Source organism: Crocodylus porosus, unplaced genomic scaffold, assembly GCF_001723895.1.
Source record: "Crocodylus porosus isolate Cpor-Errol unplaced genomic scaffold, CroPor_comp1, whole genome shotgun sequence".
Lineage (NCBI taxonomy): Eukaryota > Metazoa > Chordata > Crocodylia > Crocodylidae > Crocodylus > Crocodylus porosus.
Window position 1 is genome coordinate 9,791,298 of NW_017728926.1, and position 22,311 is coordinate 9,813,608.

At 54.8% G+C, this 22,311-nt stretch overlaps 1 protein-coding gene across 3 annotated transcripts in view; it reads left to right on the top strand.

Moving 5' to 3' along the window:
- Positions 1-21,469, top strand: part of ECE1 (endothelin converting enzyme 1) — a 50,791-nt gene extending 29,322 nt beyond the window's left edge. For all 3 annotated transcript variants that reach the window (XM_019541406.1, XM_019541408.1, XM_019541405.1), the window contains 15 exons: positions 5,396-5,520; positions 6,758-6,904; positions 7,133-7,198; positions 8,107-8,298; positions 9,724-9,866; positions 10,654-10,768; positions 11,806-11,916; positions 12,862-12,960; positions 13,530-13,607; positions 14,497-14,600; positions 16,333-16,443; positions 16,928-16,995; positions 17,633-17,823; positions 18,906-19,001; positions 19,454-21,469. In XM_019541406.1, coding sequence (XP_019396951.1) covers positions 5,396-5,520; positions 6,758-6,904; positions 7,133-7,198; positions 8,107-8,298; positions 9,724-9,866; positions 10,654-10,768; positions 11,806-11,916; positions 12,862-12,960; positions 13,530-13,607; positions 14,497-14,600; positions 16,333-16,443; positions 16,928-16,995; positions 17,633-17,823; positions 18,906-19,001; positions 19,454-19,630 — 1,823 coding nt within the window. In that variant the 3' untranslated portion in view covers positions 19,631-21,469. The remainder of the gene's footprint in view (positions 1-5,395; positions 5,521-6,757; positions 6,905-7,132; positions 7,199-8,106; positions 8,299-9,723; positions 9,867-10,653; positions 10,769-11,805; positions 11,917-12,861; positions 12,961-13,529; positions 13,608-14,496; positions 14,601-16,332; positions 16,444-16,927; positions 16,996-17,632; positions 17,824-18,905; positions 19,002-19,453) is intronic.
- The last annotated feature ends 842 nt before the right edge of the window (positions 21,470-22,311 follow it).

Sequence of the window (22,311 nt, forward strand, 5' to 3'; positions counted from 1 at the left end):
CTAGGAGCCTGCACCACTTCCCCTGGAAGCCGGTTCCAGGCCCTAGCCGCCCTGACTGTGAAGTAGCGCCTCCTAATATCTAATCTAAACCTACCCTCCGCCAGCTTGTGACCGTTATTCCTGGTCACTCCTGGCCAGATTTCTGTGGCTCTGCCCCAGCTGACCAGCCCCAAACCCCAGTTATTTTTGCAGGGGATGAAGAAACTGCAGTTCTAAGCCACAGCGGGAGCAGACCCCCCCTCTGCCGTCTGCTGTGCATGGAGAGCAGGAAACGTCAGGCCCTAAGCAAGGGCAGAAACTTTGCAGTGGGCTAGCCGACTGTAACCGAGCCACCTTTGTGGTCTAAGGAGCACAGCCAGCCCCGCAGGCAAGGAGCACGTGTCTGTGCAGCGGTAGCACCGCTGGCTCGGGGAGGTGGACATGCCGTGCCCTGGCATGGAAAGACACCCCCCTCCAGGTTGCACCTCAGCAGGATGCTCCTGGTGCATGGGTGGGAGCAGTTGTGCAGGGCGGGCGATCTCTCGGGGAAGGTGGCGTGCGTCTTAAGCTCTGCAAGGGATGGGATGGGCCTGGCTGGCTCGCAGCAGCCACCCAGAAAGCCAAGCTCGGGACTGCCTGCGAATTGGCTGTTGATACAAGCCAGCTGCAGCTTTCTGAGCAGTGAGAGCAGGGCTGTCCGGGCGAGAAGGGGAAATAACTTTCAAGCAAACAGCAGAGAGCTCCTTGCAGCCGCCTGCCGCTGTCGGCAGGGCGTTGATCACGGGCCCGCACAAACGTCTGCCTGCCAAAGGAGAAGTGGGTCAGCGCTGTCTGCACAGCTGCAGCAGCCCTGGGGCCTTTTTGTGCAGCCCTGGAGCAAACAAAGGGGTTCCTTATCAGCGCTCCTGACGCAAAAGACCGCGCTAGGCTCTGGGTGTAATTATCTGAAGCAGGAGACTGGGAAGAGGGCCTTTGTTTGGTAGGAGAGGGGTGTCCCTGCCATTTCCTTGCGCTTGATGTCAGGGTCCAAATGGAAGCGGTGCATCCAAAGTTGACTGCAAATAATAGAGCACATGGGAAAGTAGGTCTGGAAGGGACCTCACAAGGTCAAGTAGTCCAGCCCCCTGCTCGAGGCAGGATCGTCCCTGATGGGGCCATCCCAGCCAAGTGTCTGTCTAACTTCAGGAGAGCGCCTCTGCGCAGGATTTTAATCTTGTAAATTGGTTATTGCCAAGGGACAGTCAAAACACGCAGGCGGGTTCCAGCTGCCTCGTTCCAGGGTTTGTGTGATCTCTGCAGATCTTTAATCTAAATCAAAATTGAATTACACAACAGAGCAAAACGTTGAGTCTAATGTTACACGGCGGTTGCAGCCGGCAGAGAAACCCGACCTGCTCATGTTGCACCGAACTGGCAGTGCTGATGACAAACACATGTGCTGGAGACGAGACTGTCCCCGCACGGCCGCTCCCGACTTGCAGGGCATTTCGTGGTGGTCCGCGCTTCTGGGGTCTTTGGGGAAGAAAACGTTGGGCTTTAGCTACCGGCTGTGAAGGGGAAATGTGTGCAGCAGTAAAACGCGTTCGTAGTGGGCAGCAGGGAACCTGGCGACCTATTCTGCAGCTCCGAGGAGATGCTAAGGAACCCGTCCCTGCGCCCGGGTAGCGGGTGGTTTTCGCGTGCAAGAGTTAGCTAGGCTGCAGAAGGCAGCTCCTGCTGAGCCCCAGCATTTTTGTCTTGCTGTAGCCATGCACGTGGTCCTGCCTTCCCCATGACTGCGCGGCTGCGGCATGGGCAGAGCCACGCGAGAGCCTCTGTGCTGGATGCAGCCCCTGAGGGTCGATGGGATCTAGCAGACCCATCCGAAGTGGAAGCGCCCTGGGATCCACCCAGCTTGATCTCTCCAGGCTGGACCCCTGTGAGCTGGCAGCTCGGGACTATACGAGCAGTAAACAGTGCCTTGGAGGGCCCCCGATTCCTCAGCCTCCTTGTTCTCGTTGCATTGCTTTCCTAGGTTGATTCTCAGGTACGGCACACGCAATCTCCTCAGCTGCCAGGAGCACTGGCTGGCACTTGCAGGCTCCACACCCCCTGTGAGACACCTTTCTAGCACACGCTTTTAACTGTTCTCCATATTGTCTATTGGGACTACAGCAGGAAATGATTTCTAAAGGTCTGGCAACCAAAACAGTGTTAGCTTCTCACTTTTGTGTGTGCTACTGCTATTAGTATGGTTCCCAAGCTGGCCAACACGCTTATCTGCATGAAATTTGAAGCCAGATTGGGGTCAGCAGTTCATCTAGTCCGTGTAGCACAGGTCAAATAATTATGCTCTGTAGTGAGGTTAAAGCCTGAGTTTTGCTAAAGTTTCGCTTCCAGAAAGGCTGCCAGTCTGCATCTGCAGGCTTCAAGCCACTTCCCCTGGTAGTCCGTTCCAGCCGTCTGTCGCCCCCCTGTTTGGAGAATCGCACCGTATTGCGGGTTGGATTTAGTCTGGCTTTAACTTCCCGGCGGTGGTTCTTGTTCTGCCTTTCTCCGTGGAAATGAAGAGCTCACCAGTGCTTGGTATTTTCTGTCCCTGAAAGTACTGCCACACTTCGATGAAGTTACTCCTGGAATTTCTAACTAACTGATCGAGGGCCTTCAGGTTCTTGACGAAAGGCATTTGTCTGGTCCTCTTTGTGGCTCCTTTCTGCACGCTTTTCAATCCATCAAATCTCTGTTTAAACACGGGCACCCCACGTGGCTTCATTGTTCCTGGAGTGGTCCCACCTTGCCCTGCAAAGATGAAATGATCTCCCTCCTGCTCGCCCCGTCTGTACTTCCAAGAGCTTGTGCGTCTTTGCTAGCTAGGGGATTTAGGGTCAACAGCAGGCAGATCCTGGCTTGCAAGTTCAAGCAGCCTCTTCTCCTAACTGGAGGGTTTGAGATGACAGAACGGTGGCATTTTAGGAAGGGAAACCCCATCGGATCCCAGCACGGCCATGATCTACTGGGTCGTGCTCTCCTGCCTGGCTGGGGGGATGGATGCAAGCCGGCCCCTACAGAGTGTGGTCTTGCTTTAAAGCCTTGAGTATTTAGATGCTGGGGTTATTAAAAGACCTTAGGGGAGCGTGTGGGATTGCCTTCCGCAGGGGAAGAGCAGATGTACCTTCAATGAGAAAGGCCGTCCTTTGTACAGCTGCCTGCCCTAGGCCTCTCACCCTGGCCGTGGGAGCGTTTATCATTTCTCTTCCAAGGCACTGCAGTTCTTGATATGCAAATAAATATGATTGAAGAAGAAGCCCACCCCCGGGAGCACGGAGGGCAGGGCAGCAAGTGGAGCCAGGAGACTTGCAGACCTTTGAGGGGCTCCTGAAAAATGGCTTCTGTTTTTCTTCCCTTGTCGCTCTCCTCCGGGCAGCCAGCCCCAGAGCAGCGGTAGGTGGAACGATACAGCCGGAGCTCCCTCCTGCAGGTTCTTCTCTCTGGATTGCCACTTCCCAGGGCAATGAAGCCTGAGAGCGGGAGAGATTCCCATAGCAACAGAGGCTCTGTTCCCTGGGCTCAGAGACTGCTTCCTGCATCTGGCTCGGCCAAGTGGGCTGTGTTTGGGTTTTACACTCAACAGATGTGCAGCTGTTTATTAGCTAATATCTCTCGTGCTTCCTCCTCCCCCGGGAGAGCTTCGTCCCTGCTGGAGCCCTGATAACTCCCTCTCTGCCTCTCCTATCTGCTTGCCCGGTCCTTGGGGACCTGCTCCTCGCCTGGCTTCTTCCCGCTCAGGAGAGCTGAGACCTTGCTCGGGCCCACGTGCAGCGTAAGGAGGCTGCGCGTATTGGCACAACCTCCCCCGTGCCTTTCCCCTCTGCCATTGCTCCAGCCGTGAGTTGGCCCGCTGTGCTGGCACACAGGGACTTCAGCTGCTGCGACGGTGAGAGCCAGTCTATGGGCAGCTTTCACGCAGTGCTTTCTGAGATGCCCTCTGGCTCTGGGACCAGATTATCTCCAAAAACGGGATTCCAAGGTCTCAGGATATATCCTTTCTTATGCACTGCTTTGTGCATGTACTTTCACAGCATCTGAAGCCAGATATATACATACATACCTACTCTGGTTAGTCCGTGAGAGGCATATCTACCCTGCTTTCTACTCAGGATATGCAGTCCCAAAAGAAACCTCTTGAGCAGCTGCCATGTCTGGCTTGCTCTAATACAAATACTAGGACCTTGGTTCATGGCCAGAGCCAAAGGAGGAGGCAACCACAGCCAGGAGTGGGACATAGGCTAGGATCACAGCCCAAGCCCTCCACTCCCACATGCATGTGCAGCACTTCATAGGACCGATGCCACAGCGCATGCCCTCCCCGCTTGGGGCGACCACTGCACCGGTCCAGAAGTCGGCAGACCTCGGTGTCCAGCCTCTTCAGTTTTCTGCTGTTTCTTCATTCCTTCCCCCCCAAGGGGCACCTCCAAAGCAGCTCTTGCATCACTCGGAGCCCTGCAGTCCATACCATCTGCTGCATTTGGGATTTCCATCACGGTGCACTGGCTCCTGCCTCTGACCCTGGAGGGGGAGTCTCCTGAGGGACATCACATCCTCAGCACAGCTGCATCGTGGCAGAGCAGGCAAGAATGGCCTGTCGTGCCAGGGTTAGGAGGGCTCGGTGTGTCTGTCAGTAACTGGAGGCCTGGGAGTCGCCCCAGCCTCTCTGTACAGCAAGCTGCTTTCCACCATGCTGTTCCCGCGGGCATGCACCGAGCATCTGCCGGTCCGGTAGGCGGCCTGCCGCAGCTTCATGCTCTCCTAGCCAGTTGTCCGGCGGTCTGCAGACAGACTTGACAACACAGTCCCAGAGGCAGCTTTTGCAGCAGCCTTGCTGGTTAGAATAGCCTGCGCTTTTAATCTGGCTACACCAGCACCAGCCTTTCAGCAGGAGGGAGTGCTGGGAGCCGCATATAAGCCTGCTGACTGCAGGGGACCCAGTTACTTACCCCCAAAGTCTTTGATGTCTACAGCCTGAAAATGGGTGTGTATGGTAGCACCAGGGCTGCAGAGGTTAAGGGATTTGGTTCCCAGGGTAAGTGGGGTGGGGAGAAGGCGGGGTGTCTGAAAACCTTAGCTGTCAGCGAGGCCTCTGGGAGGAGTTTGGGGATGGCTTTCCCCCGAGATGGATCTCTGGAGGTGGAAGGGGAAGACACGCCGGCACTAGAGACCTATGCATGGAGAGGTCCTGGGAGCAGTTGAAATACCACTGAAATGCTTGGGGCTGGAAGAGCCCCTCAGAGGGAGTTGGTGTGGAGGGGACTGATTTGCAGGCCAAGCAGAGCCAGCCTCATCCCTCCCGCCTAGCGCCAATTGGGGTGAGGTTGAAGCATCGACGTCCCTCTCCTGGCCCGGACGGAGCCCCTCACGCAGCGCCCGGTCTGTCTTGCAGAAAACACCACCGCCAACGTGTCGAGCGAGGCTGAGCGCAAGGCCCAGCGTTACTACCAGTCCTGCATGAACGAGACCAAGATCGAGGAGCTGAACGCCAAGCCACTGATGGAGCTGATAAAGAAGGTAAGGCCTGTCTGCCCGGAGCGCCCACAGAGCTTAAGGTCTGCTCCCGTTCGCACCAGCACTGCACTGGTGGCGGGGATGGGCGGGCATAGCTCCCACCGGCTGGCTGGGGATGGCATACCTACTGGTTCCCTTAGAGTGACCCTTACCAGACCCTGCCTCCTCAGTCCCATTTGGGATGTGAAATCAGAGGCAGCCGCTTTGCTGTGCAAGGCTAGTGCCCTGGCATGGGCCTGTCTGTCTTTCCTCTGTATCACGGACACGGAGAGAAAGTGATATCCGCTGTGTCCAGTGGAGTCCTTGGGCCACGTGGGTGATCTGCCCAGCTTGAGGTCACTTTTCAAGGCTACCCAACCAGAGCTCCAGCCTGGGGTCCCTGCGGATCCATTCACCTCGGCTGAACGTTATTTTTCTGGAGGATTTATAGTAAATGCACAGATGGCATTTGGGCATCAGGGTCTCGGGGAGTGTCAGGGAGAGTTGAGTGCCTGGCTGCACTTGTGCCTCTGCAAATCATACCCCATCCTGTCCAAGTCTCTGGGATGCAACACTGGGAGCCAGTGGGTGGACCGAGCATCTGCCTCCTAAATGCCTACATCCCTGCCTTGCTCCCTAACAGGACATTTAGCTAACCAAAAGCCAGGATTTTTCCTGGTCTTACCCGTGTGGATGCTGTACTGCAGGGTCTGTGGGTGCCACCAATCCACAGAGGTGGTGTAGTAAAGTGGCTCTTACCATTGCAGCAAAAGTGCATGAATTAAAGAAAGCTGGTCTTGCCTTCTCAATTGTCCAGTCTCTCCTGCTGCCAGCATCTCCCCCAAGGCCACGGGTACAAGCAGTGCTGAAAAGCCTGGGCCTAGGCATGGGCATGGGTATGGGCACCATGGGTGACTGCAGTGGTTTTTCCACCGTGCCAGTTAAGGAATGGAAATATTGCGAGATCCAATCTGTTAAATCTGCAGTGTCCAGATGCAATGAAGGCACAATGCCAGGTTGCTGTGGCCAAGGCACTAAGACAGCTCAGCAAACACCAGGGATGGGTCATTCACCATGATCTGCTGCTGTCCAGCTATCTTGGGTAGAAGGATCAGGGGAGGACGAGAGCCACAAACCACAGAGCACCCACCTGCCCCCACTAAAAACCTGTTTCACTGCCCGGTTTTGACCCAGGCTCCAAGGAGTTTCCCATTGCTCACCTGTCCTGTCTTATGCATCTCCCTGGGTTCTCCTTCCCCAGCTTGGCGGCTGGAATATCACAGACCCCTGGGACAAAGATAACTTCAACCAGACCCTGCGGGAGGTCACGGCCCACTACCACGTCTCGCCCTTCTTCTCCGTTTACGTGAGCGCCGACTCCAAGAACTCCAACAGCAACGTCATCCAGGTGAGCACCGCAGCGAAACGCGCCCGTCTCACCCAGCGCAGCCACTGTTGCCTAATGGCCCTAGCAGACCCCTCAGCTTTCTGGGGGTGGCTCCGGCTGGGGTGACGGCTCAGCAGTACGCCGGACCCAGGGCACCCTCCTGGATGGGTTTGGCTTCTGCAGTAGCCAAGCTCTCTGCTTTACCAGTGCTGTGCACTGGGTTCACTCCTGCTCTTGCTCGCTTTGCAGGTTGATCAGTCAGGGCTGGCACTGCCCTCCAGGGATTACTACCTGAACAAAACGGAGAATGAAAAGGTAGGTGTCCCTCCCCTGATGTCCGTCTGCAGGGTGGGCTCAGTGCAAGACCTGGGCTGCTTAAACTCGAGCTTGCCCCTGGGATCTCCCTTCGTGGCACTTGGGAATCTTTGCTGAGCACAGAAACACGGGTCAGTCGCTCCCCGGCTCGCAAAGGGACACAGCGCTGGAGGTGGGGCTGGAGGTGCTCAGCCACAGAGCAGTCGTAGCCAGAGCAGGTGCTCAGCCTTCTTCCAGCAGACACATGCATGACACCACGCCGCATCTGCCAGTGATGAAAAGGGAGAGGATACAAGCTCACGGAGCCACGCCTGCGATTCTGAGAGCTCTTGCAGTGATTTTCTGCTGCACGGGGAGCTGTGTATTTCTGTGGCTAAAACGGCCATGAAGCAAGCATCTGGGAGGCATTCCCATTTTGCACGCAGGCCAGCTTCCCGCAGGGCGGCCTCAGGAGCTAATTCCACCTCTCTGATCAGGTCTGACTGATCCAGCTCCTCTCGCTGGGGAGAGCAAACGATCCCCCTTGACTCTGGGGCAGAGGCTTGAGTCGCTTCCCTGCCTTCCCGAGCTCTCGCAGGGGGAGAACTTGTGGCTGCAGGGGAGAAGCAGGCAGCACGCTACTACACCTCTGCAGGGAAGGGCGGCATATAAAGCACATTGAAAATAATACCATAGATGCCGTGAGAGGGAACGGGGGTGGCCAGAGGAGGAGCAGGGAGGAACGCTGCAAAGACGTGAGGAGGAGGATTTGTTTGCAGTCTGCTGGGGAAAACGGGCTGGCCAGGGAGTCTTTTTATTGCTAAGTGTTCAACTGATCTATAGTCCCTACACTACCGGTGACTGAGAGAAGTCAGGCCTTTCCCTGCCAGCTTGAGCCCTCGCCTTATTCTTTTGGCTCTGATGTCCAGGTGCTCGCAGGGTATCTAAATTACATGGTGCAGCTGGGCATGCTCCTGGGGGGACGAGACGAGGAGTCCACCCGGCAGCAGATGCAGCAGATCCTGGACTTCGAGACAGCCCTGGCCAACATCACCATCCCGCAGGAGAAGCGCAGAGACGAGGAGGTGATCTACCACAAAATGACAGCCAGGGATCTCAAGGTAAGGACAGCGATGGCTCCCGTACCCGCTAGGACAGGTCTGGTCCTGGGCAGTTGTAGCTGTAGACGGGCTAAGTTGGGAAAAAGGAATCGCTTCCCCCAGGGGACCAGGGACCGAGGAGACCTGGGCTCTCTACCCAGCCAGGCCCCTGACCCACTGTGTGACCTCATGCCAAGCTCCCTGCCTCAGTTTCCCCATCTCAAGAAGGGGAGTAATGATCACTGACCGCGCATAAAAAGCTAAAATTGGTAGGTGCCAAGGGCTGTGATGCTCACCCTCTTGCCCCTGTCACTCGGTGCTGCCCCTCAAGGGCCTCATGCCCCTGTAGGGGTTTACAGCCGGCACAACTCGTCCTTGAACTCGGGCCTCTGAGGCCGGTGCGTCATGATGCAGAGGCTCCAGGCCGAGCCCCTTCAGACAGCCCAGCTGGCGATATCCGTACCGTCATTTCTCTCCTCCAAGGACTGACAGCAGCTCACCCCATTTATCACCTTGCTCATTCCCCTTATGCAATCCTGGATTTATTCACTCTTCATTTTCGCCAGGGATCAAGGGAGGAAATCATTCTTTCCCCTTTGACCTCCAGAGGCAGGAGTTGTCATGGGAACCTGAGTCGGCAAAGTCCGATTAACTCGCTAGACCCTCAGGGATGCAGTTGCCTCCCTCTGGGAAGGAAATGGCTCCCAAAGAGGATGGGCGGCTGGCCAAGGCTGAACGCACAGGCCCGCTTAAGGAACGTACGGCAGTAGCTGCTGGCGATAAAACAGCAATCGTGCCAGCAAGGCCCGCTCGCGAGGACCAGGGGTCTTCCCACCTCTTGCTGAACCTGCCCTGCGAGTCAGGGTCTTCTTGGAGGACAACAGTGGAGAAGCTTGTCCATATGGCCCAGCCTGCAGGACATCGTGTTCCTGATGATATCTCACCTCGCTGAATTGATACGGCCCCTCCTTCCCCCACCATCCACCCAGGCCTCAGATGCACCTTGGTGGTGCTGAACCTACAGCGCGGGTCTTAGCCCAGACGAGGTTCTCTGGGTCGATGTGATGTCTTTTCTTAGACCAACTAAATAGTTGGAAAAATTGTTCTTTGCAAGCTTTTGGGCACAAACACCTTTCTTCAGGCATAATCTGCTGGTGTTTTGCGTGCTCTCATGGGTGGAACAGAAGCCAGTACACAAAAGGCAGGTCTGTGAGCATGCAAATGCATGGCAGTGAAGATCAAAGGTGATGGGGATCAATAGGCATGAGGCAGGTAGACAGGCTTTTGTAATGAAGTCGTGCTGGGAAGGGTAGCGGGGAGCCTTAGACCTGCAGCTGTCCTACAGATCGGCTCGTAGGCTCATCTTGTAACTTGGCCCTGTCTTCTGTGCCCTGGGACTTGCCGGATGGGCAACGCATGGTGTTTTAAGCTCTGCCTTTCTTCCAGAGCCTGGCGCCGGCTGTGGACTGGATGCCCTTCCTCACCACCGTGTTCTACCCGGTGGAGCTCAACGAGTCCGAGCCAGTCGTGGTCTACGCCAAAGAGTACTTGGAGCAAGTCTCCACCCTCATCCTCAACACGGACAAATGGTGAGAGCAGCTAGCACCTAAAACGGTTCTGGTCCACGTACCAAGAGACACTTGGGGCACGACACTCTCGTGACTCCCAGGAGACGGGCGCAACCTTTCTGCCGGTGGCATCTCGCAGCTGTCCTGCACGGCTGTTTGCAGAGGCGCTAGGGCACCTGGCCGCCGCGTGCGTGGGAGATCGGGTGTGGGATGGGGAAGGCCGGTTCCAGGAGTTCCCGTTTCGAAAGACTGCAAAGACTCCAGGGGCTGGATCCTGTTCATCGTTTAGGCATTTAGTTATCGAGGTGTCTAAGTGTGAGCCTCTTCCACCCTGCGTGAGGCCCTGCAAAACGCCTTTTCCTCCTAGCTTTTTGTTACAGTCTGCAGGCTAAGATGAGAGCGCTAATAGGAGCAGATATGTTACTGTTTTTCAGGAGCTCAAGCAAAGGGGAATAGGCTCACACGTAGACACTGACATTTCTAAGGGCCACTTAGATGTCTAACAGGTAGAATAGGATGGGGCCTAGTCTCAGCCCCACCACACCAGTTTTGCCTCAGCCTCCACTGTGGTTACTGCTGTGGATTTTCTCTCTTCTGCACCCCACCCTCCCCTTGCTCCTGCACTGCCTCGAGTACAATATCACCTGGTCTCAGCAGGAGCTGAGTTTCTACCTTAGGCTGTAAGATACCAAACAAAAGGTCCCTGCCATGGGCCGTCGTGTCAGAGGTGGGAGCTCCACCAGAAAGCAGGGCTGAGAACTTCAATATTTAGTGGAAAAGCATTTTTTTTTTCCTTCTTCTGTTGCAGCCTCTTGAACAACTACATGATCTGGAACCTGGTGAGGAAAACAAGCTCCTTCCTGGACCAGCGTTTCCAGGATGCAGAGGAGAAGTTTATGGAAGCCATGTATGGGATGAAGAAGGTGAGTGTGCGGGACAGAACGGGGGCTGATGACCTGGCAAAGTGCATGTCTCTAGCTAGGGCAGTCTCTAAATCCTATTTAAAATCCCCCTGGTTACTCTCCAGTCCAGCTTGTCCCTGCAAAGTACTGGCATTCCCCAAAGGGTGAGAAGAAACATAGGCTGAGCTAACGCTCCTCCTTGGCCTCGCCTTCACCGAGGGCTGCCTCTGTGATCTGGCAGCATCCCACGCTGCCAGCCTGGAGGTAGGCAGGCAGAAGCTCCCCCGCAGAGGGCCCAGCTCTCAGGAGCTCTGCTGCGGGCATTGCAGAGACCGAGTGGGTCGGCCAAGTCCGAGCGGCTGCTTGCTTCGCCTCTGCCGAAGGCTGTCCTGAGCCCAGCTGAAGCCACCAGAAACACCCCACCTGGCCACAGCTAATGGAGTCTGCACCTGACGGTTGAACCCCGCACCCGGGACTCGCGGCTCCAGTGGCTGCTGCAGACAAGCTGGGAAGAAAGGTCACCTCCTCCTCTGACCAGCCAGTGAAACGGCTTCCAGGAATGACCCAGCCCAAACCCCATCCCCTTCCCAGGCAGCTCTTCCCCAGCAGACGCCTGGAAAGGGAAGCCATTCTTTCTCAGTCGAATCCCTGTCGTCTCCTCACCCCCACTGAGCCATCCCAACTTGCCGGTTATCAGGGCGAGATAAGAGCAGCCCATGAATCGCAGGAAGCCAGCTCTGCCTGCAGGCGCTGGGGTTGCTTTTCCCCTTTGCCCTTGGTGCTGTCACTCATGGGTGCGAGGAGCTGGTCCATGGGGTGAGGCTCGGGTATTGCCCGGAGGAAACCTCCAGGGGTGCCCACCAGAAGCAGCACTGCAGGAGCCCCAACATATAGACCAGCTGCAAAATTAAGGCTTCTTGATTCTGGCTGGCACCTGGGCAGGGGGGCATCGCTGCCTTGAGTGCGAAGCGTGGCTCCGACACTCTCCCAGCTAAGGGGGGGAAAGGGCCCGTCGGAGCCCGCACGGGTCCGGTCGCTGACTCTCCCTCTCCCTCCAGACGTGCCAGCCCCGCTGGAAGTTCTGCGTCAGCGACACCGACAGCAACCTGGGCTTTGCGCTGGGAGCCATGTTTGTCAAAGCCACTTTCGCTGAGGACAGCAAGAAAATCGTATGTCCCTGCCGCGCTCTCCGCAGCCTCCCCCGTGGCCTCCTGGCTGGGCTCCACTGGCTGGGGAAGGCTGGCCAGGAGCAAATCTGGAGCCAGTTTAAGTCTCTGTCTTGCAAAGAGCAACGTTGCATGTGAAAGCAAAGCTCCCCAAACCGCGGTGTTTACAGGGTCAAGGGCTCGTCCCCGTGGCGGGGCAGAGAGTCCTCTGGGAAACTCGGGGGGGGGGGGGTGCCGCACCCCAAACCAGCTGCAGCTCTAATAAGTAGCAGCTGCCTCTGCCCTGGCACAACACAAGCTGCTCCGTCATGGGGGAGACGCAGAGCCCTGTGGTTTCTCTCAGCCCCTCTGCAGGAATTCAGGCTATTTTCTCCAAGGGGAAACTGAGGCACAAGACTTGCCCAGGGTCACTCTGACAGCAGCCGAGCTGGGAATAGCGCCCAGACCTGGTGGGTCGCCATCCAGGCTCCTACCCATAACGAGGGGCTGGCTGTTCTGCTTGACGTGGGGGGCTGCTGCGTCTCCGGCCCGTGCCCGGTTGGATGACGCTACCCCGGATGGATACGAAGAGCAGTGCTTTACTCTCTTTGCCCACTTCCACTTGGCAAAGCCCAACTTCCGCGCCCACGCCAGGGCCCTGCAGCCAGTGAGACTTTCTCGTGGGCCGCAGCGCTCCTTCTGGGATGGGCGCGTGCTTTCGCAGGGAGCACAGCTGTCTGCAACAACGAGCCATTGTTTGTTGTTGCCATCTCCCTGGATAGGTCATGGGTCTTATCAGGGAGCTGCTGGACAGCACCGCCAGCGCCTGAGCCCTGTCTGCAGCCTGGAGCCGAGAGGCGTGGGCTCCTCCAGATGTTTCAAGAGACTTTTACTTATGTCTCCAAACTTGCAGAGCAGGGTTCAGTTTTTGGGCTTCTGGCTGACTCCATGGCCTCTTATTTCCTCTAGGCAGAGGAAATGATTACAGAGATTAAGATGGCCTTCAAGGAAAGCCTGGCAAACCTGTCTTGGATGGATGAAGACACGAGGAAATCTGCCAAGGAGAAGGCAAGAGCAAAGCATGGGGGGCGCTGGGTCCCAGTTGTCGGGGGCCTCATCCCAGCCCCTGCATTCACATCCTGAGACTCCAGTGGGTTTTAAATAGATCTAGGGATTTCCCTGGTGCATCTTATTAGAAACTAGCACAACAGGCCATTGCTTAATCACTTAAATGTAAACTTCATAGGCCTGTGCCATGGGATAGCCTCTCAACAGCTGCATTTTCTGATGGTACCATCTTTCAGTCTCTGCCAGTTCACTTGATAGCTCCCCATGACCAAAGGTGCATGATCCCATAAGTGGGCTTCTACCTCTCAGCCTATTAAGCCTGCTTCCCAGTGGGTGACAGATAGGACCCAGTGCATGGAAAAGATGGGGGACGTGGAGTGGCTGTGCAAAAAGCCCAGAGCCGTGATGCAAGTCCCTTCTTGGTTCCACTGTTCTGCTTTTCTACTCTGAACACTTTCTGCAGGAAGAGTGAGCATGGGGGAGGCACGTTGCATCAGTGCTTTTACACCCCTGCAGGGTGCGATACTAAACTCACCATTTCCTCTTCTCCTTTCCCTGACCTCACCCAGGTGGATGCGATCTATGATATGATCGGCTATCCCAAGTTCATCATGGACCCCAAGGAGCTGGACAAGGTGTTCAATGATGTAAGTTGGATGTTTCGTCTTCTGCTTCTCTCACCCTGGGCTACAGAAAACTCCCGGGGTGCCCACAGGTAGGAGCCCTGACGTATAGACCAGCTGCAGAATGAAGGCTTCTTGATTATTGCCTCTGCTAGTAACGTGCTCCATCAGCCTGATTCTTACTGGGACGCCTCTATCTTCTGTGGGAGCAGTGTTGCTGAGAGGAGCTGGGCCTGTGTCTGTTTAGGGCTATGTAGGGTAAGACTGGGAGCCAGAAATAGACCCAGTGCAGTCCTGGCAGCCGGGAGTGTGCGGCAGCAGCCCTGTCTGGAGGTGACCAGCCCGAGGATCATTGCTGCGCTCTCAATCTGTTTGCCCTGGTCTAAGGTACCACGTAGTTGGGCGGAGGTGTGTTCGTCTCTTGTGCCAGACTGAGCTGTCTGGAGAAGTAACTATCTGAGAGATTGAGATGCTTTGACTGCAGTCAATTTGATGCCTTCAGTAGAGGCTTCTGGCATTCCCTAAGCAGCAGCATCTCTGTCTTGCATTGAATTAGGCCACTTGTGGGCTAATCTTTCCATGTCCCTGCAGTCAGATAAGTGAACTCTTGGTCGGGGCCTAAGGGGAAGAAGAGGAAGTGCATGTGGACAGCACTCAAGTCTGTAGTAGTTCACTGTAGCCTCCCCATGTGGTTGAATAGCAGGATTTAATATGAAGGGCCCAAAATTACTTGTTTAGAGACAGAAGAATAGTTGCCTGTCAACTTTTGGGGCCTGGGTACAAGGGATAGATGCAGATCCACGATGCAAGGTGGACATCCTGTGAGGACCTCAGGAGACCACTACATGACACCAGGAAGGACGCAGCTCCCTGGCTTCCTCTCCTGTGCTGAGTTGCGGTTTGGTTTTTGCAGTATGAAGCCATGTCTGACCTGTACTTCGAGAACGTCATGCAGTTTTATAACTTCTCAGCCAGAGTGACTGCTGACCAGCTCCGGAAACCTCCCAGTCAAGACCAGTAAGTCCTCCCTGCCTTGCTTTTTCTACTGAGTGAGTGGGGTGGAAGTTTTTCCTCTGGTGCCCGGTGATACCTGAGCAACCATAGGTTATACAGTTTGAGCAAGCTGGCACAACAGCCAGGAGACCTGAGACTACAATCTGGGTAGCTCCAGGTCTGACCAGTAAACAGGTTTGACTTCTTCCATAATGACATTGATTTAGGGATGGAAATGTCTCTGGAGTCCAGTTCTGGACCCACTCTAGTCTCCTTCCTCATTTTCATTACCTGTTCTCAGGACACCTGAATGGATGGTCCATTAACACTGTACAGTGAGGACACCTAAGACCACTTCTGGTGCTTCAGGGGTTGCTACTGTCCAAAGCTCCTTCCAAGCCCAGTGGCTCATACTGCGGGTGTGGCTACAACACCCCAGTTTCTACAGCCGACACACAAGGGAGCAATGCAGTCAGCATCATCCAGCCGCCATCGACTCCACAGCCTGAATGGCCAGGTGCCATTCGCAAGTGGGTCTAGCAGCCTTTGACAGGTCTGGAGCAGGGCTCCAGCTCGTACCTCTGGAAGGGTGATAAGACACCTGAACTGTTCTGCTGCCCAGCCCCTTTGCTACTGCTACTAGCAGCAAAATTGCCCCCACCTCCAACAGCCAACAGTCTCCAAGGAGCACTTCGAACACTTCCCTTCTCCCCGCAGCAAATAGGGCAATACTGAGGTCTGATTCGCATCCTTTAGGGCCTCGGCAGTTCAGATACAGCCCCTCCTCAACCATGGTCTTTGCCCATTCCTGGAATCTCCAGGCTGTAGCATGCACAGGTCTCTATTTCCTCCACCAAAGAACAGATTTTCCCTATACCTGCAGAAGGGTGTTTGTGCCTGAAAGCTTGCAGTGAACAACTTTTTCCAACTGTTTAGTTGGTCTAATAAAAGATATCACATCTACTCAAAGAACTGTGTCCACCTAACTGCCTGTCACCTGAGCAAGGCTCTAGGCAGGCTAAACTATATGCACACGCACACAGCTCCCTTCTATGTTTGCTTGGTCTGGCATTGGGAAAAGGTGGGATTATGACTGTGGGAAGTGTCTGGGAGTCCAAGTCGAGGCCTGTGGCCCTGCTGTGCTTGGTGCTGTACAGATTGCAGAGTGAGGCACCGGTCCCAGCCCAGACAGCTTCAGTCTTGCCAATCCCCCTGCCCATCTTCAATCCCCCTGCCCGTCTTCAATCCTCCTGCCCGTCTTGCTTAGAAGAAGTGAGTGGGAAATTAGAGAGGTGGTGCAACATGTTTGCTCAGCAAGAAACCTTGCACAAAGGGTTTCCCACCTAGGAGTGCTACAACCACAGCAGGACGGGGTGTTGTTTTGTTTGTGTGTTGTTTAGAGACCGCCAGTGTGGTCCTCCAGCCTCACTGTCCCCAGCCAGTGGGATTACTTTAGGGCTCTGGTTCCCTCTCGTGGGCAGTGGAAGTATCACATGGAGTCCTATCGTAGTCTTGTTCCTGCGGCTTTTTGCATCTTTGTCACCCGTCTTCAGTTCTAATGACTGACAGCTTTGGGGCTCTTTGTCTCTGGGCTGTCCCCCGGTGCTGTGGCAATGAATCCTGAAGTCCTTCCTCATGGCTGTGGTCACCCTACACACCCTTGTAGTCACGAGTATTTTTGAAGGCTCAGGGTTTGTGGGGGAGATGAAGATGTGTGTGTTCACTGCTGATATGACCCTTCCCTTGTTTCCTGCAGATGGAGCATGACCCCTCCGGCAGCGAATGCCTACTACTCTCCAACCAAGAACGAGATCGTATTCCCGGCCGGGATCCTGCAGGCTCCTTTCTACACCCGTACCTCACCCAAGTAGGAGCCCCCGCTTGCTGGTCTTCTCTCCCTCTCCAGCAGAGCAGGGGAGAGAGGATCAATACAATGGACAAGACCTGGCTTTTCCTCGATGTGGCTATCCAGCAGAGTGGGTGGGGAGAAGGTCCCATGGTAAACGCTTGGTAGGAGGTTGGTAGACGTCTCTTGCTGCTCTGTATGACCAGCTGCAGCTTTCAGTATGAAAGGTTGAGCCATGGGCTAGAATAGCATCGGGGGGGTGGGAAACGGTTGGGTCCAGAGGGGTTCCCAGCTCTGCCAGACTTGCATGAGGAGATGCCAGAGGTCTTCATGGCAGCGAGTGCTGTCGGCATGTGTGAGGGGCTGCTGGAGGAGCACACGTCCATTGCTGAATCCAGCATCCACCTCCCTTAGCCCATTCCCATTCCTGCCATGCAAGACCAGCATTTGAACAGACAGTGGGTCCAGCCCAGGTGTCCTAAAGGTCCATGTCTTTCTCCCACAGGTCGCTGAACTTCGGTGGGATTGGCGTTGTCGTAGGCCATGAGCTGACTCACGCCTTTGATGATCAAGGTGGGCAGTCTGGAGTCTCCCAACGGGGCTCATTTCTACATGGCCTTGAAAGGCTTCTCGTGCCAGGACATAGTACCGACAGTCGATGGCACTCTTCCAGATGAAAGAGGCCGTGTGAATGGGGATCTCCTGGCCATAGGTCTGACCTAGCTCCAGGGACCTGAAGGAAGTTATGTCAGGGCTGTGTCTTTCCTAGTAGGTTCATCTGTTTGGCAGCTAAGGCTCTGCCTAGTCTCTGAGGTGCAAGAGCAAGTGCACTGAGCTGCTTTTGCAGCAAAATAAGGACATGCTCTTGGGGCTCGTTAACACCTTGCGTCTTAAAGACAAACAGTGGAGGGGAGCACGTTACCTTCAGAAGCAACCGTGACGATCTGTTGCATGGGAGAGACAGGTGTCTGCAGTCTCTTCCAGTAGGAATTGCACTGATCCCATAAAATAGAGGGACGGTGTATCTGTTCCTTCTGAAAAGTCCTGGCTGTTGCAAATGTGCTCTCTGCCTTCCAGTGGCCTTGGTGACTGACGAAAGCTGGTGAGCTTGAAACAACCACCCGGTGCCCTTCAGCGTCACTGTGCTGGGAGGAGTTCCCAGTGGCGTGTGCTCCCGTTCCCGCATCTCACTCGGGCTGCTCTTTTCCAGGTCGAGAATATGATAAAGATGGGAACCTGCGTCCGTGGTGGAAGAACTCCTCGGTAGAGGCCTTCAAGCAGAAGACGGAGTGCATGGTGGAACAGTACGGCAACTACACCGTGAACGGCGAGGCGGTGAATGGTAGACACACCTTAGGGGAGAACATCGCCGACAACGGAGGCCTCAAAGCTGCCTATCGGGTAAGAGCCCAGCACGGGGTCCAGGCCCCCGCCTGTTCGCTGTTGTTGTATCCTGTACTCGCGGACTGCAGAGTGCTCCTCCTGTTTTATCGAATGCAGCAGCTGGAGAGACATTCCTGGTTACCTAGCAATGAACATAACACCGCACGGACACTTCCTAGCTCTTACAGAGCACTTTTCCTGAGTGGATCCCAAAGTGCTCTGCAGAGGAGTTGGTAACATCTTCCCCATTTAACACACAGACAGAAAAGCCATGCCCCGGTCAGTAGTAGTGCCAGGAATAGCATGCAGATCTCCTGAGCCCCCCATCCAGAGCTCTGCCCACTAGGCTACGCTGTTCTCATAAAGGATAAGGTACCAAGCGTCGGTTCTTGGTGTCATTTCTGAGTGAGGGCATGGACCACCACAGTGGGCCACAGCTAAAAACAGATTTTTCAGGTGACTCCTGAGCTTGGGATCTGCTGTCCTGAAGCAGGAGATGGTAGGTCTGAGAATCCACAGCCCCTGGAAGGAGCACGCCTCTTGCTGGGCATCCCGAGTTTATTTTGTGCTTCCCATCCCAGTCCCGAGGGCAAGGGTTCTCAACTAGGATGCAGCGGGATCCATCTGAGGGTGCCGCAGGGTATTAGCCCTGAGATGTGCAAATGCCTACCGGAGATTTCAGTGAGGAATCCATGGTGTCACAACCATTCTGCTCCTCTGGGGTCTTTCTGAGCTCTTTGCAACAGTAGAATTGCTCTAGTGTTTTTCCACAGTCAAGAAATAAATGAAAGCTCAGAGCTGGCATTTTCTGAGTGCAGCTCTGAGTCCAATGAGGGGTGTCTGGAGTCTCAAAAGGTTGAGAGCCACTGCCTTGGGGCCTTTTCAGAGTTTCTTTCAGAACAGGCAGAGGGGAAGACTTTTGTAACCGCCAGCAAATGCTGTGGAGACTAAAGAGGTATAGTCCCTTAGGGGCTAATTTCTCTATCTCCAACTGGTCCAGCATATTGGGTTCCCAGGGCAGGGAGACATTTCTGGTGCTGTAAGTACAGCCGCTAGCTCACCAGAGGATGCAGTTACCCACGGTTGTCTCCTGCCCGCAGGCCTACCTAAATTGGCTGAAGAAGAATGGGAACGAGGACATGCTGCCGACCCTGGGGCTCACCAATCACCAGCTCTTCTTTGTGGGGTTTGCCCAGGTACGTCTCTGCCCTCTCCCTGCCTCGCGTGGGTACGATCCTTGTCCCTCTGTTTCTGGGGACACTGTGTGACTTGCAAGATAACGCTGCCCACTTTTGAGCCTCGGTGTAGTGGGTCTGATGTTTGCTCACAGTAAAGCAAGGCACCCAGCCCTCCTGATAGGGCCTCTTCCGTTAAAGAAATGCCCGGGGGGTCTCCTTGTGAACTAGCGCCTTACTCTGCTTCTGGACACATGTTCTCTGCACAGTATCGAGCAGGGTACGGGCACTGGTAAACGAGGGAGACAAAGCTGGGACTCCACCCGTGTTTGTGTCCACTGTGATAGTTTTTTGTGATCAACAACTCGTCTGCAAATATCTGTATTTTCATATGCCCGGGGGGCTGGCACAGGGAGCGCGTTTCCAGCCATAAAGAAGACCTTGGCCTAACTCTCTTAGCCTTGCGTTTGTAGGTCTGGTGTTCTGTTCGCACCCCCGAGAGCTCCCACGAAGGACTCATCACCGATCCCCACAGCCCATCCCGTTTCCGCGTCATTGGTACTATCTCTAATTCCAAGGAGTTTTCCGAGCACTTCCACTGTCCTCCTGGCGCTCCCATGAACCCCCAAAAGAAGTGCGAAGTCTGGTGAAGAGAAAGGGACCGGGAAAGAGTGGAACCAGCTTCTGGCTTATTCGTCCTTCATCAAGAATTGAATTTCCCTGACCCTCTGCTCGAAGGGCAACTACTTCTTCTTTCAGCGAACTGTCAAGCTCTCGGCAGGAACGGACCCCTGAGCACTAGGTTCATGGCATCATCTGAGATTGGATCCACTGTGAAGCCTCCTCGGACTCTCACCCACTTGTGAATGACTTTTTCACCTTGAATGGGGCACGTGTATATGCATGTGTCTGTAGGCACTAACCCCTATTCACACCTACGCAGTTCAGTCCTTGCCATATGCCAGGTTTGAAGACCTTTCTTTCTTGCTAAAAGTCATAAAGGGAATGCCACAGACAAAAGGGATAACCGGTCTGACTGGGTCTACATATGTCTGACATCCACTTATCTGCATAGATACACATGCATATATAAATATGTAAAATATTTTAAGATATATTTTTGGGAAAATATTTTTGAACGTTGTGGAATACACTGGAAAATTTCAGGGACAATGCATTTAGAAGCCTTTTTTGTAAGCAAAGGATTAGTGTATTTATTACCTTTTTTTGTTTTAACGTAAAGTGGCTATAGGTGTAAGATTTGCAGAAGAGCCTGTTCTGTTGAAACAGAGGAGACGGGAGGGTCCTACAGGGTCACCAGAGAAGCAAATTAACCTTTCATCCCCAACGGCCGGGATTCTTACTGAATCCCTGGCTTCACCAACCAGCTCAGGGAACCATCCTCCTAGTCCTCAGTGACCACTGTGGACTAGCTAGTGGGTTGGGAACGCAGCATTGAGGAGCTGTGGGTGACGAGCAGGAGGTGCCCTTTGCTTCACACGTGCCCTGTGAGCACTTACATTTGGTGACAAAATCTGAGCTTCTCTTGAGCGCTTTCTTTTCCAGCCAAGACCAACGGGGCTTGGACGCCGTATTAAGTTCTGCTTGCAGACAGGTTTTGCTGTAGACTGGCCCTCGGAGCAGAAGAGGCAGCTGTTCTTCTAGCCAAGGCTTCATTGCAACTTCAAGCCTTCTTGGATAGCTTTACTTTCTGAATGTCAAGGGAAGGGAAGGCAGGCCTGCTTGTTGTACAGTGTTCAGTACAGCTAGTCCATGGCTCCCCATCCCTCAAGACACCCTTCCCCACTTCCAAAGATGTTGTTAATGAAATATTTGGGCAAGTTGTGTGATGAGCTCTTCCCTTATCTTGCTGTTTTGGGCCAGCCCAGGCTCAGCCCAGCCCTCTTTACATGCTAGTTCTCAGTGTTGGTGTCACACGCAGCGGTGTGTCACTTTTGTGTCTGGCTGGCAGGATGGACCACTGAAGCTGGGGGAACGGCTGTGTTCAGGCACAGCTCATGAACCTGTGGAGTCTGAGACCCCTACCCCGATACCGGGTAGCGACACCACCAGCATCCCTTTTGGGCAGCTCTGTAAGACGGAGGGAAAACCACAGGACCGCCTGGTCCCTGGGCTGGTGGAGATCATGGGGAATGCAGCTGTTCCTTGAACGCTCCTCTACCAGCCCAGCAACACTGTTCTCCACCCCCCTGCCTGCCTCATGGGGGCTGTTCCTGCAGAAAGGGGGTGGGGGTGAGCTCTGCACCACCCCGCCTGGAGCCTGACAACAGCACAAGTCAAAGACTTCCCAGTGCCTTACAACAGCAGTTGTGTGTGGGAAAGCAGCCCTTTCCGCTGGCCTTCGGCTGGGCGATGACCTGTGTGGAGGCTGAACGCCATGAGTGTGCATGCGTTTTGCTCTTGCAGAGTTCAGCTCAAATCTCCCTGCTCCAATCCCAGTCTTGGATGGAGGAAAGGGAAGCCCAAAGGAACAATCCCCCAGGAACCGGGAGGGGCAGGGACTCCTGGCTGGAAGGAAGGCAGCAAAGGGGGGCACTCAGTACCATGCCCCCCAGCTCTTCACTCTGTCCTTCCTTTGTATTTCCGCTCCATACTGGCCCCTGTAGCCTCCTTGGATGCTGCCATATCGAAGCACCTCCTTTCTTGAAAGGGACATTGCAGGATCTCTGGTTGGGAGCATGGAGGCACTGGAGTCCCACGGCATGGTCCCATGGGGGCTGGTGCTGGGAGCACTGAGTCGTGATGCCGGCTCGCTTTATAGGCTTCCAACCTTTGTTGCATGTGAGAGAGAAAGGGAACTGGGAGGCAGTGCAAGCACCTACTCTGGACTCCTTTAAGAGCCATTTGGACGTTTATCTTGCTGGGATCCTTTGAACCTAGCAGACTTCCTGCCCCTGGGGCAGGGGGCTGGACTCGATGATCTTCCAAGGACCCTTCCAGCCCTAAGGTCTATGAAATCTATGGAAGAGCCCCCAAGTACCCCCCAGGCTGGGAGAGTTGACCCTGTGGTAGAGGCTTGCAGATTTCTCCCATTGCTGTCTGAAAGGGAAGTGCTAGATCCCATCTCCCTTCTAAGTGGGGACCCAGCAGGGGCTGGACGCTGGTTCTCCTGGGTGTGCAGGGGAAGGTGGCTGGTCATCTTTCAAATAAGGGAACAAAGCTAACAGCCTATGGCCTGACTTAGTTAGTTGGTAAGGTGCATGTCTACCCTGCTTTCTATGACCTGGCAGTCCAAAGAGCCAAGAACCTGCAACACAGCCCAGCACAAAGGCATTTCTGACATTCAGGCCACCCTAGGGCGGTAGGACTT